Genomic DNA, 19948 nt, shown 5'->3' with positions numbered 1-19948 from the left:
CATCTTGTTTTCCTGTAACACAAAGGGAAAAATTGTCAAATATGTATACATCTATTTGTAGCATTTGTCCAAAATATTACTATTAGTCATTGCTTTTCATATTCCTAATTATCCATTCCTATGCTTAAAGAGGCTAAGACATTTTATGATTTTTATCTAAATATATATTTGAGTATTCCCTTCTATGAGGATTATATAGATAATTTCTTTTGCAAAGTTTATATTTTTCTATTTTATTATTCTCTTTATGTTACACAGAGATTTCAAATGCCAATTTGTCTGAGCTTTGCATATGGGAGACTCCACAGGGGATAATTTAAATATAGGTGATAATAGCCATTTCTTTAGCTACAAACTGGTTTTCCCTACGAATCTCATTAAGCCTAAAAGCAAGATCCCAGACATTTCGTCTTTATTCACTGTATGGGGTAAAGAATGTTTTGAAGTGACTTTTATGATTCATTCTGTGTAATCAAAAGCAGTGGGGCTAAATTTCACACAGTGCCATTTGAAGTTTTTAGAAATTAAATGAATTATTTGATGTACACAGCCACATCACCATTAAATAATAATAAGTATACCTGTGTACATCATCTAATAATATTTCAAATACCTTGACAAGGCTATTGAAAGATGCTATATGCAGAATGCAGCATAATGTGATTCATATTGGTTGCAGGATTTAATTTTTAAAGTGCTCCCCCTGCTCACTGCTAACTTCGCTCTACCCAGCGAGCGCCATTCCTTTCAATAGGAAACATCTCGCCACTCACAGGGACTGCCCCTTTTTTACAATAATTCCACCAGTGCAACCCTTGGGATAGTCGGCATGAAAAACCACATATGAACTCATGAGGTTTAGATGATTGGGCCCCATGTCACAGACACACATTACTCTCAATATCACAGGCTCACTACTCTGTATTGAACTGATACAGTATCATTCTTGCCTTATACTACATGCTCACTGTCACACCTAAAACACATTTCACTATTTTTCTACCAGGAATGGATACTACAGAACCAAGCCAATTTGTGCATTATGAGCGATCATGGCTTCACCGACACTGTCCATCCCCCATAATCCAACACCAGCTGGCTCAGGGGTCAGGCCAACTCTTCTCAGGGCTCCTGGCCATGAACATCGTGTTCCTGGGAGCAGCTGTGGTCAGCAGTGTGATCCTGGCTGAGGGCTCCGTGAGCTCTAAAGTCTCAGACATCTTCATGTGCATCCTCATGCTTCTCAGTACTGGCTGGGCTTTCTACCACCTGCTGTGCACCCGGAGAAAACCCCACGCACTACCGATCCAAGACAGACATGCAGGGGCCCTCTGGGTAAAAGGTTAGAGCCTCACACATCTGTCTGGGCTGGGGAATATACAATGTTCATATACTTATATCATTTGTAGCCATTTTTTTATCCCTTTTATAATAGACATTTAGGGGCCAATTGATCAAATAGTCAATCGGCCCCAATGCATCTGTTTCTGCGCCAGCCTTCAAGCTCGCCAGAAAAAGGAGTTAAGAAGCAGCGGTCTTAAAACCGCTGCTCCTTAACTCATACGCCTCCTCTGAGGCTGCGGTCTACAATTTGCCCTATCATGTACGATCGGGTTGATTGACACCCCCTGCTAGTGGCCGCGAATCTGCAGGGGGTGGCATTGCACAAGCAGTTCACCAGAACTGCTTGTGCAATGTTAAATGCAGACAGAGTATGCTGTCGGCATTCAGCGATGTCTGGCGGACATTGATAAATTGGCCCCCATGTCATGACTTCTATCCAGTGCACTGAATTCCTGTTGTCACCTATATATTTTCTCTTCATATTTGTAATGACATTACCATAACACTTTCCTATGTTCAGCATATTTCCACATAAATATGCTTTGTCATTTAACACCATTATTAAACAAAGCCCTCTAATCGTTCCCTCTCAGGGACTGATATTGAAAACCTCGCCGCTCAGGTGAGATATTCTAAAATGATCCTCCAGCACTGCGAGATCCCTAGTGAAATTTTCAAAAGGCAGATTTGCTTTACTTCTCCAAGTAAATTTCTGTATGTGAAGAAAAGACAAGCCCAGTGCAATATAGCACTGCATAACATAACAGTTCTGCTGAATTTACACTTTGTGCTTTGTATTTTATATCAATTAACAGTTCAGATTATCTTTTATTACATTTAAACTTTTGCACTTTCTATTTTGTATTTTATTTTGTATACAGCAGTGTATTTAGGATTGTTTTCTGTGTAACTTTAACAAATTAGTCTCTTACTTTGCATATTTATGTGTAATATTTTCAAATTACATTGCACTTTGCATTACTTTTACTTAAATTGAAACATAAAACAATTCTCTAGTTTGAAGAGAGATTATAGAGCAGACTTCACAGGGGCTGAACTCACTGAATGTTTTAAGAAAACGGGAGGAACCTGGAATTCCCAGGGAGATGAGAGATGCCTTCCTTAGAAAGTAATAAAGTTCTCTGGGATACAAAATTAAATTACACGACAGAGAGAGAAGGTAACTGTAGAACACCTGGGACTGATATAAAGTGAAGTCATAATTAAACTTTCATGATTCAGATAGAGCATGCAACGTTAAACAACTTTCCAATTTACTTCTAATATCAATTTTGCTTTATTCTCTTGGTCTACTTTGTTGAAGAGCATACTTAATTATACCCATATGCAGCAAGGGAGCTAGCTGGTGATTTATAGCTGAACATGTATGTTTTTCTCCGTGGCTCACCAGATGTGCTCAGCTAGCTCCCAGCAGTGCATTCCTGCTCCTAAACATACTCTTCAACTAAGGATATCAAGAGAACAAAACGAATCGTATGATCATAATAATAATAATAATAATGCTAATCGTTTATGCTGTTTCATTCATTCTAGAAATCCCTATCACACTCAAGGGTTTATTCTGCTTCACTCATTCATACTTATTCATTCTTTAAGTCCAACTCTTGGTTTCATACTGCTTCACTTGTTATCTGAGCCTAACTCATATTAATAATTTCATACTGACATTTGTTCTCTAAGCCACAGTCATACTTAGTGGCTCACTTATTTCCATGTATTATGGTTTCTAACTGCTTCACTTAAACTAACCATACTTATCTTTTCATATGTTCTAGTCCCAGTCACACTCTTTCTTTCATACTTAGTACCTCACTAATTCTTTACATTTTATTTAGACTCATGGTTTTATTCTCACATACGCATTACCTTTGTCTCATACCTATTACCTGAATTTTAGTCATACGGTTTCATACTGTCTCACTCATTATCTAAATGTAAGTCACACTCATGGTTCCATGCCACCTACCTCGCCTACCTACCTTCTCATACTGCCTCACTCATTATCTAAATGTAAGTCACACTCATGGTTCCATGCCACCTACCTCGCCTACCTACCTTCTCATACTGCCTCACTCATTATCTAAATGTAAGTCACACTCATGGTTCCATGCCACCTACCTCACCTACTTACCTTCTCATACTGCCTCACTCATTATCTAAATGTAAGTCACACTCATGGTTCCATGCCACCTACCTCACCTTCTCATACTGCCTCACTCATTATCTAAATGTAAGTCACACCCATGGTTCCATGCCACCTACCTCACCTACTTACCTTCTCATACTGCCTCATTCATTATCTAAATGTAAGTCAAACTCATGGTTCCATGCCACCTACCTCACCTACCTATCTTCTCATACTGCCTCACTCATTATCTAAATGTAAGTCACACCCATGGTTCCATGCCACCTACCTCACCTACTTACCTTCTCATACTGCCTCACTCATTATCTAAATGTAAGTCAAACTCATGGTTCCATGACACCTACCTCACCTACCTACCTTCTCATACTGCTTTACTCATTATCTAAATTTTAGTCACACTCATGGTTCCATGCCACCTACCTCACCTACCTACCTTCTCATACTGCCTCACTCATTATCTAAATGTAAGTCAAACTCATGGTTCCATGCCACCTACCTCACCTACCTACCTTCTCATACTGCTTTACTCATTATCTAAATTTTAGTCACACTCATGGTTCCATGCCACCTACCTCACCTACCTACCTTCTCATACTGCCTCACTCATTATCTAAATTTAAGTCACACTCATGGGTCCATGCCACCTACCTACCTTCTCATACTGCCTCACTCATCATCTAAATTTAAGTCACTCTCATGGTTCCATGCCACTTACCTCACCTACCTACCTTCTCATACTACCTCACTTATTCTCTGAGTCTCATTGTTTCAAGCTGTTTCACTCATTAATCAAGTCTCAGTCTCATGCTGGCTCATTCATTCTCCCAGTGCTCATGACATTCATGGTTTTATTTTGTCTCAGTTATTATCATAGCCTCACTCATACACATGGTTTCATGATGCCTTATTATCTAAGTCTCCCATTCTCCTGTTTTCAAATTGCCTCATTCATTATCTAAGTCCCATTCATATTTATTATTCCATATTGCCTCAGTCATCTGAATTACTCCCTCATTTTTAAAAGCTTAGTCATGCTGGAAGTTTCATACTGCCTTACTCATTATCTGAGTCTCACTCATCTCAGTCATACTCTCAACCACTCTTTGGAAATCAGACTCTAACCCATTCTGCTTTTGGTGTCCCTCACTTTCACTCACTGTGTTTCAGCCTCTCTGATTTTGTTTGGCATATGCAGTCTACTTCTAATTGCGTTTAAGATCAGCTATCGTGTGATGCTCCTACAGTGTGATAACCTAACGACTGACATCCTTTTCGCCTCTGTGGAACTCCTTTTCATTTGTGTGCAGGTAACCTACTTAAGTAATAAGTGACATGTCTATATGTTATAAATTAACATGCAAATAACACTCAAATAATGTTGACAAAATGATAACACAGAGCTATCACATAGATCCGTGTTTCCCAACCGCGGTCCTCAAGTACCCCCAGCAGGCCAGGTTTTCATTATAGCTGAACCAGTGCACAGGTGAAGTAATCAGCTGATCAGTAACACCATGGTTACTAACTTCAGTTGATTATTTCACCTGTGCACTGGTTCAGCTATAATGAAAACCTAGCCTGTTGGAGGAACTTTAGGACCACAGTTGAGAAACAATGACATATAGCAGTAGCTGATAATAAATAGGGTGTTGACAAAGTGTTACTCACTTTATGACTTTCTCTCAGACATGTCTCCTATGGTTCACCTGCAAGGACTGCATCCAAGTGCAACACAACCTAACCAGGTGAGAGGGGAAGGAGGATCAGGGCTGGTAGGAAAAGAGTACAATGAGAGAGAGCATTTAGGCAGTGGTTAAAAAATTGATATATGGGGGGGATAAATTGAACAATTACAATTGCTGCAGCAGGAATATTTGCTTATATTATTGAGATGTGGTCTGGTGAGAAGATAAGTACCAGAAGATGAGTGAGAAGCAGAAAGAAAATGGGTGGGAAGATATTGATGGATGAATGACGTAGAAACAGCAGTATAATGGTGATTTAGGAGGCAAAGATAAAAACGTGGCAGTTTATTTTGGATGGACTGTTATTTCTTTTTCTCCCTCACATCCCCCACACCAATTTGTCCATCAATTATTTTTCTAGGCCCATCACATAGATGTGTCCACATAACTCCCACCTAGCTTTCATTGTGCTTTACATGTGTTTGTTTTCTTCACCCATTGGTTCAAGTCCATCAGACACACCAGTCCTTTTCCCAATCACTCATCTGTTTATGAATCAATTATATAAGATGAGAATAGACTGATGATAAACGGGGGGGAGGGGGGTTGTTCGCAGTCACTATGCCCATGGTGGGATACTCCAAGAGGAATATCTCATGCAAATCCCTGTCTATCTCATTAAAGGGACAGTCAAGTCCAAAAAAAAACTTTCATGATTCAAATAGGGCATGTAATTTTTTTTTTTTTTTTTACTTTTATTTATGATCCAAGTCATTGAACAAGACAAAATCAACCATAATGAAAGCATAACATAAAAGATACAATAGATTCGACAATATAGTACTATATTCAATTATGTATATAGTTAAGTTTAAATTTCTCATCATGTTGGTGAAAACATGAACATTTTAATTTCCAACAATGCTTGGGATTTTAATTTTCAAAACTCCCCCCCCCCCTTATTCCCCCCCCCCCCATGCGAAGAAAGAGGGTAAAAAAAAACCTAATTATGAAGAAAAAAAAAAAAAAGGAAAGAAAAAGAAAAAGGGGAAAATTTTCCCTTTCCCTTCCCTCTTCCTCCCTCTCTCCCCCCCTCTCCTCTGCCATCACCCTCCTCCTCCAAAGACTTTACCAGTTTCCTAGTAAGACAATTTCTGTGTTTCTGAAGGGAAAGATTAAGTAATCTATTTCTGCAGCAGGGAAAAAATTTTAAAAAGCGGCCCATTTATCAAAGAACCTTTTAATGTCTTGTTCATTATTTATATCTGCATTTTTCTGATCCAAAATATATTGCTTTTTCATGCAGTTTTTTATTTCAGTAATGCTTGGCATTGCATGACTTTTCCACTTCTTTTTTTACCAGGCTCTTCCTTACCAGGCTCTTCCTTCAGGCATAATATTATTTGATATATTGTCAAAGAGACATGATCTATCTTAAGGACCTTTTTTAAGCAATATTCGACCCTAGCCCAAAGATTTCCAATCCTTGGGCAGTGCCAAAACATGTGCGTTAAGTCGGCTGCCTGATACGAACATTTAGGACATTTGTTAAACCCTACATTTGCACATTTAAAGCCTCTCTCGTGGGTAAAATATGCCCCATGGAGGAGCTTAACATGTGCCTCCCTCCAAGTTGCAGAGAGCGTTATTTGTGCAATTTTTTTAATTGACATTTGAATGTTTTTAGGCTCAATATTACTCTGAGGAATTACTGTATTCCAGTAGGAGGCAATCCTTTCCAAAACCGGCTCACCTTTATTTGTACCCAGAAGATGATAACATGGTGCAATTGACATATGGCCATTTCTTGTTAGAACAAGCCAGTCATCGAGTTTGCCTAATCCCCATTCCCAGCCTGCTTTCTTGACTAGATCTTGTGCATAATGCCTTAATTGCAAATACGCAAAGAAATCTTTGTTGGATAGATCAAAATCTCTTTTTAATTCCTGAAATGTTTTAATATATTTTCTCTTTGTCAATTATTTGAAATACCTTTGTTAACCCCTGCGTATGCCATTTCCTAAAGACTTTGGAAAATATTCCTGATTGAAAATTAGGGTTACCTATTATGGGCAATAGGCAAGTAGCGCTGTTGTTAATTGAGAGAAGAGTTACTATTTTGTGCCAAGCTTTAAGTGGGTTGAGAATTGTTTTAAGTCGTTTAATTTCTAAGGGAATTTCCTTAGGTGCTAAGTGTAATAATGCAGATAAGGAGTACGGATGGCAGACACTGGCCTCAAGATAGTTGTTCAAAACATAATTATTAGATGAGATCCAATCTACTACAACACGGGCCAGGAAAGAGAGGTTATATAGCCTTATATCTGGTAAAGCAAGACCACCATCTTTTCTTGATATTGAAAGTTTCAAAATAGATATCTTTGACCTCTTATTCTGCCATAGGAACTGGATAAGTGAGGTATTAATTGAACGTATATCTTTTCCTAATAGAATTATTGGTGTATTTTGAAGTATATATAAGAGTTTTGGAAGAAGAGCCATTTTAAAAAGGGCAATCCTTCCAGAGAGTGATATTGGAAGATTTTGCCATATCATAAGCTTTTCTTTGATCAATTTAACTATTGGGGGTACATTCAAAGTATAGAGATCTGCAGATCTTGTCGGAATATGAATTCCTGGATATTTGAAAGAGTCTTTTACTTGACAAAAAGGAGTGTTTAATATTGAGGTTTTGTTTTTCCTAAGCCATAACATCTCTGATTTTGCCATGTTTACTTTATATCCAGAGAATGAGCCAAATTGCTCCAAGATCTGGAAAAGTTTTGGTAAATTTAGTTTAGTATTAGCCAGATAAAGCAGCAGATCATCAGCATAGAGACCAATTTTTATTTCACAGTTACGAATTTTTATACCATCAAGATGGTGACGAAATTTAATTGCCAGAGGTTCAATAGAAGGGGAGAGAGGACAACCCTGCCTTGTTCCTCTACCTAAAAAAATAGGAGGAGAAATATTGTTATTCACTATCAATCTTGTAGATGGTTGTTTATATAAATTCTTGATAAATTCAAGAAAATTACCTCCGATCCCAAATTGCCTTAACGATGTTTTGATATGTTCATAGAATATTGAATCGAAGGCTTTTTCAGCATCTAAAGAAATAATAGAAAGATCAGGTAAGTCCTCCCCCCCATTAGTTAAGCTAGATAAAACCTCAAAGTATTCTGTCACCATTAGGGCTTCCCTGATTTTTGAAGCTGAATTGCGGTTATTTAGAAAACCTGCTTGGTCGGTATGAATAATTTCTGAGAGCGGCCCCTGAAGTCTAGATGCAAGAATTGCAGTGAGGATTTTGTAATCTGAGTTTAGCAAAGCGATTGGTCTATAAGATTCCTTATATTCAGGATCTTTTCCGCCTTTTAATATTAAAGTTGTATAAGAATTAGTAAACGAAGAGGGAATCAATTTACCACCAATGAAAAAACTATTGAAGAGCGTACAGAGATGTGAGGTGGCTTCGCCGGTAAGAATTTTGTAAAATTCGTTAGGGAGGCCATCTGGGCCTGCTGCTTTATTTGGGGCAAGATTAGATATTACTTTCTCTATTTCTTCTATAGAAATAGGAGCGTTGAGACTGTCAAGCATTTCTGATGTGACAGTAGGATATGTAATATCCCTCCAGAAGTCATCAGATGCATGTATATTACTTGTTTTAAATGAATATAGTTCCTGATAATATTCATTAAATGCGGCCAATATGTCTTCGGCTTTGGAGACCTGAAGCTCTTTATTATGCAATTTGTCTATGATTGATTGTTTTTTCTCATTTTTTATTAATTTGGCCAACATCTTACTGATTTGTTACCATATTTATGTAGTTTAGCCTGCAATTTTAATTCCTTTTGAGTTTCTTGCAGTAAACAAAAGTGTCCCTTTCATTTTTTGCTCTGACATATTTTGCCCAGTTTAAAGGGGTCTTATCGAGCAGATAATGATTATATGCGTTAGTTAAACATTGGCATGACTCCTTTTCTCTGGATCGAATTTTCTTATGCAGAGCTGCACTGTATGAAATTATCTCCCCTCTCATCACTGCTTTTGCAGTATCCCAAAATATTTCAGGGCGATTTAAATAATCTCTATTAAAGTGTGCAAATTCCTTGTATCTATTTATGAGCCAATTCTTGAATTTTAACTCAGTGATTAAATAATAGGGGGAAAAAAAACGTGCTGGAGTAGAATGGGAACGTGCGGGCTGAAATTCGAGTACAATCGGTGCATGATCTGAGAGGAAGATTGGTCCTATATCTGAATTTAACCCTTGCAATACCATACGTTCATCAATTAAAAATATGTCGATTCTAGAGAGTGTCTTATGCGCCTTGGAGAGACATGTAAAGTTTTGAATGGAAGGATTTTGCTGTCTCCAAATATCCCGCAGCGCTAAGTTCTGCATGATTTTTTTAAACATCTTACCCTCTAGGTTGTCTTTTTTTTGTTTTAATTGTTTAACATTGTGCCTAAGCCTATCGATCGGGCACTGTGGTGCCATGTTATAGTCTCCTCCTACAATTAGGGAGCCTTCCGCATAGGATAATAATTTAGTCTGCAGAGTGTTCCAGAATTTTGGATCAAACTCGTTAGGGCCATATGTATTGCAAAATGTATACATCTTCTGGGCAATCTTTAATTTCAATAAGACATATCTCCCCCCGATATCAGCCTCAAAAATGTACAACTTCTGTATTGATTTTCTTTCCTATTAAAATTGCTACCCCCCCTTTTCCTCTTAACACTGGGTGCAAAATAAATTTCTTTTACCCATGATGATTTAAGTTTTAAAGATTCTTCAGCTGATAAGTGGGTTTCTTGAATGAACCCTATGTCAGTCTGAAGCTTTCGTAAGTGATTGAGAATTGCCTTTCTCTTTATAGGGGTGGTTATGCCACCAACATTCCACGATACTATTTTACAATTACTATTCCGCATAGTCGATTATGTATTTAGGAGGAAGGAGGAGAGAAGAGGAGAGAGAGAGAGAGAAAAAAAAAGAAAAAAAAAAAAAAAAAAAAAAGGGAAGAATATTTTTTGAACAATTACATATTCTCCGCATAGGTGGGGGTAGGACCCTAAGACACGTGTCTAGAAGAGACACAGTCTTCCCCATAAGCAAAAAACCTGTAGATCTAACATTGATTATTTAATATTGTTATTATTAAACTAAGAGCCCAGTGTGTTAAAGAAGCTCTCAGCCGCTTGGGTTCTTCAAAGAAATGTGTGACTTCTCCAACTTTAACCTTTAATTTGTAAGGATACATTATGGTTGCCTGATACCCTTTTTGTATCAATTTGGAGCAAATAGGAGCAAGCTCCCTTCTCCTTGCTGCAGTGTCAGCAGAGAAATCTTGAAACATGAGGATTGTAGCGTCACCAGCCTTAACAGGCTGTTGTTTGCGATAATACTGGAATAAAGTAAGTTTATCTTGAAAATTTAAAATTCTAGCAATAACCGGCCTAGGCCTAGTTCTTTCTTTGTTGCCTGATCCGAGAGATACCAAGTCTGTGTGCTCTCTCCACTGGGATGGGATATAAAGTAGATGGCATTTTTAAAATTGTAGGCAAGGTTTCTGATATAAAATTAACGAGGTTGTCATATTGCTGCTCTTCCGGAAGACCTATGATTCTTATATTATTTCTTCTAGAACGGTTTTCAAGGTCTTCTAATCTATTTTGAATTTTCTGCACGCTATTGTTTATACCTTCTAGATTGGAGGCTGTGTACTATTGTTAGGTCTTCCAGGTCCGAAACTCTTTGGTTCGGCTTCTTGTAACCTATTTGAAAATTGACGAACCTCTTGTGTTAAGAGAGAGAAAATCTTGCTTAATTTCAGCTCTAAGAGCCTCAAATTTAGGAGAGAGCGCATCTGATATATTGGCGACTAAACTGTGAATATTGGTTAATTCCTGTATGGCTGGTAGATTAAGCATTGTTGATTGTGCTTCCGTGGTGGTCTCTTGATTGCCCTTCAATTTTCTGTCTCTCTGTCTTGCTGCCATGACTGGAGAAGGGTTCCAGGGTGAAGTGTGAAGGAATTTATCCATGTGCCAGTGAAAAAAAAAAGAAAAGAAAAAATTAAAAAATAAAGTGAAGCGAATTATCTCAGTGAGGGTCAATACAAGGGGTGAATTAATTCCGAATTAAGTTTGAGAGGGTAAACCGTTCTCAGTTGGACAAGTGAGGATGGGTATGTGCGGTGTGGTGGCTAAGTGAGGGAGAGGGGGAAACAAAAAAAAGAAAAAAAAAATAAATGAATTAAATCGTGCTATTTAAGTCCAGTCAAGGGTGCAATGATCAGGGACATTATTACTATAGGCAATATTGTATCGAATTATGACTGTAAAGAGAATAATATCTCTAAAAGCACCAATAACAATTCCTCAGTTAACTTTATAACCAAAAGAGTGTTATTCCAGCAAATGTATACAATGTATCTGGGCAGATTGCGAGATATATGTGCAGTGACCTATTTATATCCAGGTTCCCTCAGTTACCTTTGGTGTTATATTTTCAGTGAAAATAGGATCCTTTTTTTTTCCTTGAAAATGGGTATTAAGTAGATTAACTAAAAATCTTGTATTTCTATACCGCTTTCCCCTACCAAAGGACAGAGATAGTATTTTATTTTCAGGAAAAAACAGGAGATTTATCTTAATAAAGACTAATTAAATAGTGTAGTTAGGGGATCTTTTATATTGCTATATAACCTTATCCTTTTAGCATAATAAGAAATGAATAAATCCTTGTAGTGATTATAAAAAAAACTCCTTTGATGTTTTAAAACATTAATTCCCCAGCTTACACTTGATAACCTTGCATTCCCTTCCCTGAATAAACTTCGCTTCTTAGAGGAGAAAATACAATGAACTTTTACATGTTATACACAACCTACAATTTTCTAAGCTTTAACTCTTGCCTTCCCCCCCTCCTCTTCACCTTCCCCCTCTTCCCCTTTCCACTTAGCCAAGATTTACTCAATACATTGTTTATGGGCGATAATGGTAACAAAATATAAGAGATACATTTTAACTAAGCCAAGCCAATTAACAGGAAATAAAGGGAAAGGAGAGAGAAATGGGAAAAAAAGCAGAAAGAGAAAAAAAAAAAGTTCCTTTGTATAATTAAAGAAATACAGGCCAGTCCTCTTTATGTGTAGATGCACTCCACCTTACCTGGAATGTTCATGTGTTAATATTCAACTAATGTCAAGGTTAGGTAGGCGGAGAGAGCCTGCAAATATGGTAGTACCTGAATTGCAATACTGTTTGTGGGTTAGTTTTAATGTCCAGCTATCAAAGCGTTTTTACCAACACCAGCACAATGCTCCCCAGGACAGGCAGATTCGGATAGTACCTCTGTAAAGAAAAGAAAAAATGAAACAGAGAAAACCTGATCCAGGAATATTCGCCTCTTATTCTGACGTTTGGCCCCAACGTCTAAGGAGACCAGGATGAAGACACTTAAGGCGCCAAGCAGGGGAATCTTCAGCAGCCGTCCCGAAGACCGGTCACACTCAGTCCCGACCTCCCCGCGCAGCACCGTGGGGGGAGGGGGGAAGTCTCCAGCAGAACCTTCAGTTTAGTCACCAGACAGAACCGCCTTGAGTAGTCCAGCGACCCCTGCTTGAAGATGCGACTTGGCCACCACACTTTGGGCCAGCTCCGCAATTGCTCTCTATCTCCCTCACAACTTCGGTTGGGGGAGGGGAAGGTATGTGGGAGGTCCGCCGGACCACTGTAGGCACTCGGAGCAGGAGTCAGGGGGGAAAAACAGCAGGTCCTCAGTAGATGCAGCAATGCTGAGATGTGTGGACGGCCTAACCTCCCACGCAGCACCGGTGTGGGGAGGGAAGGGTTGGTGTGAGAGGACTGCTGTTTATGGCTGTAGATAGGATTCAGGGCAGTTTGTCAGTGTAGCAAGAGAGATGAAATGAAATCAACCTCGACCTCCCCACGCAAGCACCAGGTGGGGGAGGGGAGGGCATGTTAAAGAGACTGCTGTTTATGTTGCAGGTAGGATTCAGGGCAGTTTGTCAATATAGCAAGAAAAATGAATAAAGTCAGGCCTCGACCTCGCCACGCAGCACCGGTGGGGGGAGGGGAGCACCCAGATCCTCCTTAAAATTTAGATTGAAAGTTTCTGCTTGTACATACAAAAAAAAGAAAAATAAAAAGAGTCCAATTATACAGGCTTTTGCAAGCTGACTAACAGTGGTCAGCACAGTGGGATGTCTATCCACTGTCAGGTCCAGGAGCGGTGAAATAGCTATCCAGATAGCTACCCAGTCTCCTCATGGGTTAGGCACGAGAGGCTCCGCCAGCAGCTGCAGGGACTGGAAGGTAATCACACACAGGTGTGTGCAGTTAGCTCCTCCTCCGGAACCACAAGTGTGCTAGCAAGGGCATGTAATTTTAAACAACTTTCCAATTTACTTTTATCACCAATTTTGCTTTGTTCTCTTGGTATTCTTAGTTGAAAGCTAAACCTAGGAGGTTTCAATGCTAATTTCTAAGACTTTGAAGGCTGCTATAATCTAAATGCATGTTTTTCACCACTAGAGGACGTTAGTTCATCTTGTTTCATATAGATAACATTTGAGCTCATGCAACTTGAATTTACCGAGGAGTGAGCACTCATTGGCTAAAATGCAAGTCCTGTCAAAGAACTGAAATAAGGCACAGTGAGTCTGCAGAGGTTTAGATAAAAGGTAATTACAGAGGTAAAACGTGTATTATTATAACTGGGGAAATTAACTGGGAAAATGGGGGAATGGGTAAATTAAGGGATTATCTATCTTTTAAAACAACAAAATTTTCTGGTGTTGACTGGCCCTTCCATCACTTTCTCCTACCTGTCCATGTCTCACTTATCTAAAATCTTTGTCCCTTTAATTCACTTGTCTATGTCAATTAAATGTAAAATGCATCATGTTCATCTATGTGACCTGCAAGTATCCATTCCTCTTAATGACTTACTAGTTAATATGACTCTCAGTTGACTGTCCATGCCCCTTACACATCTGCCTTTATTAAACACATTTCTTTCTGTCTCGATTTTGCACACACCTCATCTCCATGTTCTTGATACATCTATCCATTGTCCCAGTCACAGGCATGTCAATGCCTTCCTCCACCCAACTCTCTGTGTCACTATCAACAACCTTCCCCTGTTCTTGTCACCCATCTTCCCATGTCCAATAAACTCTTTTATACAAGTTTCTGCATCTCTTCAGACAACTTTGACCCTTACACACATCTGTTCAAGTTATTTGACCTGCCAAGTAGTCATCATGTCTCCCCCCCCATTACTATTATAACAACTATTCTTTACTCTTCTCTGCATGTTTGTATACCTTCCAAACACTAGTCTTTGTTCTATGTGCTGAAATTATTTAGCTGCCTCTCTCACCCACTTTGTCCCCTAGATTCGGTCTCATGCTGACACTCTCCACCAACCTGCTACTTTGGATTTTGGAATGTTATCATTGACTCAGTGAACAGAAAAGATGATATGTTCCAAAACACCACATCAGGCAAGTCCCTGTTTACTATATAGTTCCCAGTTTGACAGAGGCAATTTTGGTATTTTTGATCATTATTGGTTTCACCATAATTATCCCACTCTCTTGTTAAGTGCACCATACATATTATATAATAATTTTTTAACAGACAAAGAGGGCTTTCTTGTGATACTATAAAAAATAATTAATAAAAATTAAATTAAAACTGAAAAAATGGAAATAAAAAAAAAAATCTTTTTTTTTTTCAGTTTTCTTTATAATAATTTCTATGCAACTATGTTAGCTAAAGAAAGATACCTCAAAATAGATTCATTATTTTGTCCTGATTTTAGTATTACCTCATATGTCTAGATTTCTAAATCATTTATAGCCAATGTAAAAGTGATGTGCGGTGAGGTCAGAGGCTGGTGAGGCTATTAATAAAGTTGCTTCATTCTCTTGTCATCCTTTGTTGAAGGATATGCAGCAATGCACAACTGGATGCTAACTGAACATATTAAATGAGCCAATGACAAGAGGCATATGTGCACAACCACCAATCACCAGCTGCTCCGAGTAGTGCATTGCTGCTCCTTAGCCTACCTAGGTATGCTTTTTAAAGGATACTAAAAGAAAAAAAGCAAATTTGATAACATAAGTAAAATGTAAAAGTCTTTAATATTGTATGTTCTATCTGAAACATAAAAGAAAAATGTTGTGTTCTGTTGAATATATCCCAGCTGTAGAAAATGAATATTAATATATTCTTCAATAAAAAAAACTAAACACTTTCCATGTTTGTTGTTTTTGTGATAAGTGTTAAAATGACTCTTCTGACAGTAGTTAGCAGAAATACCCATCAAAGCACACAGACATAAATCACAAGGCTAACCTGTGAAATCTGTATTTAAGATAAATGAAGAGAACTGACATGCATTTCCAAACAACTATAACTTTCTGTGATTAATAGTCTGCAACGTTTAATCAACAGCTCTTGTAGAATCAGCAGCAGAGCAGCCTATATCAGATTTCAGTTTTTACTTTGTAACCCATATTTTAAGACTGCTAGTCCAGTACTCAATTCCTAGAAGACATTGAAAGCTTCAGTTAGAGTTGCGGTCACTATCTGCCAGTGCCTTGTCCCTGATGTGCTATAGATTGTTGCCATAATGTTCTGAAGACATATGTACAGCCCCTTAATACTGAACAAAAATGTATAGAACAGAATTCTAATCAGTGAGCTGAATTTAATACGGGGTGGTGCAATGTTCTAGAAACGCTTTAAAAAAAACTTTTTGTAGAAAGGCAACAGTCACAGTGACACTTTTGTTTTGATTAGAACTAGCATAGCATTAGCAATGTGTTTCAATGAAAGGAAGACTAGTTTTTGGATGGAATCTACTACTTGATACATTTATATCAATTTCATAAGGAAGACTAGTTTTTGGATGGAATCTACTACGTGATAAGTTGATATTAATTTCATAAGGTCAGTCATTGCACCACCCCCATATTAAATTCAGCTCCCTAATTAGAATTCTGTCTGTTCTATGCATTTTATCAGCAGTAACTAAATGACACGATACACACCATACACATGACCTTTTTATGTTCCTTACCTCAACATGGAATATGGATGACTGACAGTCAGTCATCCATATTCCATGTTGGGGTAAGGAACATAAAAAGTTAAGCCAAGCCTTGCTGCCTTAGTCTAGCCTAATAGCCTTAAAATTTAAAAGCCTTTTAAAATTTAAGGTTATTAGGCTAGGCTAAGGCAGCAAGGCTTGTGCTTTTCCCCGCCGGCGCCTGCATATTCCACCCGACGGGGTCCCCGGCACCACCAGTGACCGCCACCTGTGCTGAGTGTGACTGTGCTGACCCACCCTATCCCTCCCTAACCATATGAAACCTACCTTACCAAGAAGCTCAGATCAGCTGCTGCACTATGCCGGTCCGGTATATTCAGTAATCCGGTTGGCAAACTTGGCAATCCAGTTGCAAGTAGTCCAAGGCTCCCAAGCCAACAGCCAAGGTGGTGGTCCCATGGTGGGCTTATGCGGCTAATGGCTAAAGAGGGCAGCAGCTGCCAGAGACAGGGACTATCGGATCACCGCATGACACCACACGTGAGTCGTCTCACTCACTATGCGCCTCTCTCTAGTCTAGTCTCTTCCCGCCCGACATCCAGACCTCGATGACATCACTCAGGAACACTGATTGGCTAGGCTCCCAAGGCTTTTTAGAGAGCAGCCTCTTGGGAGCGATATGGACCCGCAAACTAAGGACTTAACCACTCGGGTGGCAGTCTCTGCGCGGCCCATATAAAAAAATCCTCAAAGACATCCATATTGCGCAAAGGGAGGGCTGACCGCTGCTTCATAACTTCTGCTTCCGGCTCGTCGGAAACAAGGGGCCTCAAGTTCCATACAGAACTTGATAAATATGCCCCCTTGAGTCATTTTTTCAAGGTTTTTGGACTTTTGATTTGTCAGAAACCCATTTGGCCTATTTAAAAATGACATTTTTTCTTATTCACACTTTTTTTTTTTAATGCTCACACGTTAATAAACCACATTATTTTTGTTTAACAAAAAGTTAAAATGTAGCTGAATCACACTTTAAAACTAGCAAATGCCGATCACAGCTATTTTTGGAATTTGTTTTACTAATAACGAATCCTAAATATTTGTACATCTTCTGGAATAAGGCAATTCCTGCAGTTCTGTTGGTGGATTGTAACGTGCCTCTACAAGCCTGACAAGAAAGCATTACTCTAGGATTGAAACGTGCCTCTACAAGCCCGGTAAGAAAACATTACTCTAGGATTGTAACGTGCCTCTACAAGCCCGACAAGAAAACATTACTCTAGGATTGTAACATGCCTCTACAAGACCGACAAGAAAACATTACTCTAGGATTGTAACGTGCCTCTACAAGCCCGGCAAGAAAACATTACTCTAGGATTGTAACGTGCCTCTACAAGCCCGACAAGAAAACATTACTCTAGGATTGTAACGTGCCTCTACAAGCTCGACAAGAAAACATTACTCTAGGATTGTAACGTGCCTCTCAAGCCCGACAAGAAAACATTACTCTAGGATTGTAACGTGCCTCTACAAGCCCGACAAGAAAACATTACTCTAGGATTGTAACGTGCCTCTACAAGCCCGACAAGAAAGCATTACTCTAGGATTGTAACGTGCCTCTACAAGCCTGACAAGAAAACATTACTCTAGGATTGTAACGTGCCTCTACAAGCCCGACAAGAAAACATTACTCTAGGATTGTAACGTGCCTCTACAAGCCCGACAAGAAAACATTACTCTAGGATTGTAACGTGCCTCTACAGCCCGACAAGAAAACATTACTCTAGGATTGTAACGTGCCTTTACAAGCCTGACAAGAAAACATTACTCTAGGATTGTAACGTGCCTCTACTAGCCCGACAAGAAAACATTACTCTAGGATTGTAACGTGCCTCTACAAGCCCGACAAGAAAACAATACTCTAGGATTGTAACGTGCCTCTACAAGCCCGACAAGAAACATTACTCTAGGTTTGTAATGTGCCTCTAAAAGCCCGACAAGAAAACATTACTCTAGGATTGTAACGTGCTTCTACAAGCCTGACAAGAAAACATTACTTTAGGATTGTAACATGCCTCTACAAGCCCGACAAGAAAACATTACTCTAGGATTGTAACATGCCTCTATAAGCCCGACAAGAAAACATTACTCTAGGTTTGTAATGTGCCTCTAAAGCCCGACAAGAAAACATTACTCTAGGATTGTAACGTGCCTTTACAAGCCTGACAAGAAAACATTACTCGAGGATTGTAACGTGCCTCTACAAGCCCGACAAGAAAACATTACTCTAGGATTGTAATATGCTTTACAAGCCCGACAAGAAAACATTACTCTAGGATTGTAATGTGCCTCTAAAAGCCCGACAAGAAAACATTACTCTAGGATTGTAACGTGCCTCTACAAGCCCGACAAGAAAACATTACTCTAGGTTTGTAATGTGCCTCTAAAAGCCCGACAAGAAAAACATTACTCTAGGATTGTAACGTGCTTCTACAAGCCTGACAAGAAAACATTACTTTAGGATTGTAACATGCTCTACAAGCCCGACAAGAAAACATTACTCTAGGATTGTAACATGCCTCTACAAGCCCGACAAGAAAACATTACTCTAGGATTGTAACATGCCTCTACAAGCCCAGCAAGAAAACATTACTCTAGGATTGTAACGTGCCTCTACAAGCCCGGCAAGAAAACATTACTCTAGGAATGTAACGTGCCTCTACAAGCCCGGCAAGAAAACATTACTCTAGGATTGTAACATGCCTCTACAACCCAGACAAGAAATATTACTCTAGGATTGTAATGTGCATCTACAAGCCCAGCAAGAAAACATTACTCTAGGATTGTAACGTGCCTCTACAAGCCCGGCAAGAAAACATTACTCTAGGATTGTAACGTGCATTTTTCAGAAAATAAAGATGTTTGCTAATTTAAAGGGACATTAAAGAGATATAAAGCCCTTTTTGTATTATTATTCAGACAGAGCATGAGATTACAAACAACTTTCTAATTTACTTCTATTATTAATTTTTCTTCCTTCTCTTGACTTTTGTTTGAAAAGCAGGGATGTTTAGGAGCTGGACCATTTCTGGAGAACTATATGGCAGCAGTTTTTGCTTGAATGTTATCTATTCAAGAGCACTATATGGCAGCAGTTTTGCTTGAATGTTATCTATTTTTTTGTAACGTGCCTCTACAAGCCCGACAAGAAAACATTACTCTAGGATTGTAACGTGCCTCTACAAGCCTGACAATAAAGCATTACTCTAGGATTGTAATGTGCCTCTACAAGCCAGACAAGAAAACATTACTCTAAGATTGAAACGTGCCTCTACAAGCCCGACAAGAAAACATTACTCTAGGATTGAAACGTGCCTCTACAAGTCCGACAATAAAACAATACTCTAGGATGTAACGTGCCTCTACAAGCCTGACAAGAAAGCATTACTCTAGCTATTGAAACGTGCCTCTACAAGCCCGCAAGAAAACATTACTCTAGGATTGTAACGTGCCTCTACAAGCCCGACAAGAAAACATTACTCCAGGATTGTAACGTGCCTCTACAAGCCCGACAAGAAAGCATTACTCTAGGGATTGTAACATGCCTCTAAAAGCCTGACAAGAAAACATTACTCTAGGATTGTA

General features: G+C 38.9%; 1 protein-coding gene across 1 annotated transcript in view; it reads left to right on the top strand.

Moving 5' to 3' along the window:
- The first annotated feature begins 1008 nt into the window (after positions 1-1008).
- Positions 1009-19948, top strand: part of LOC128644619 (proton channel OTOP3-like) — a 37328-nt gene continuing 18388 nt past the window's right edge. Inside the window, exons 1-4 of the mRNA XM_053697164.1 lie at positions 1009-1342; positions 4679-4818; positions 5198-5256; positions 14640-14692. Coding sequence (XP_053553139.1) covers positions 1009-1342; positions 4679-4818; positions 5198-5256; positions 14640-14692 — 586 coding nt within the window. The remainder of the gene's footprint in view (positions 1343-4678; positions 4819-5197; positions 5257-14639; positions 14693-19948) is intronic.

The sequence above is a fragment of the Bombina bombina genome, unplaced genomic scaffold, assembly GCF_027579735.1.
Source record: "Bombina bombina isolate aBomBom1 unplaced genomic scaffold, aBomBom1.pri scaffold_482, whole genome shotgun sequence".
NCBI lineage: Eukaryota > Metazoa > Chordata > Amphibia > Anura > Bombinatoridae > Bombina > Bombina bombina.
Note: the sequence above shows the minus strand (reverse complement) of the source record. Positions and strands in the feature narration are given on the sequence as shown.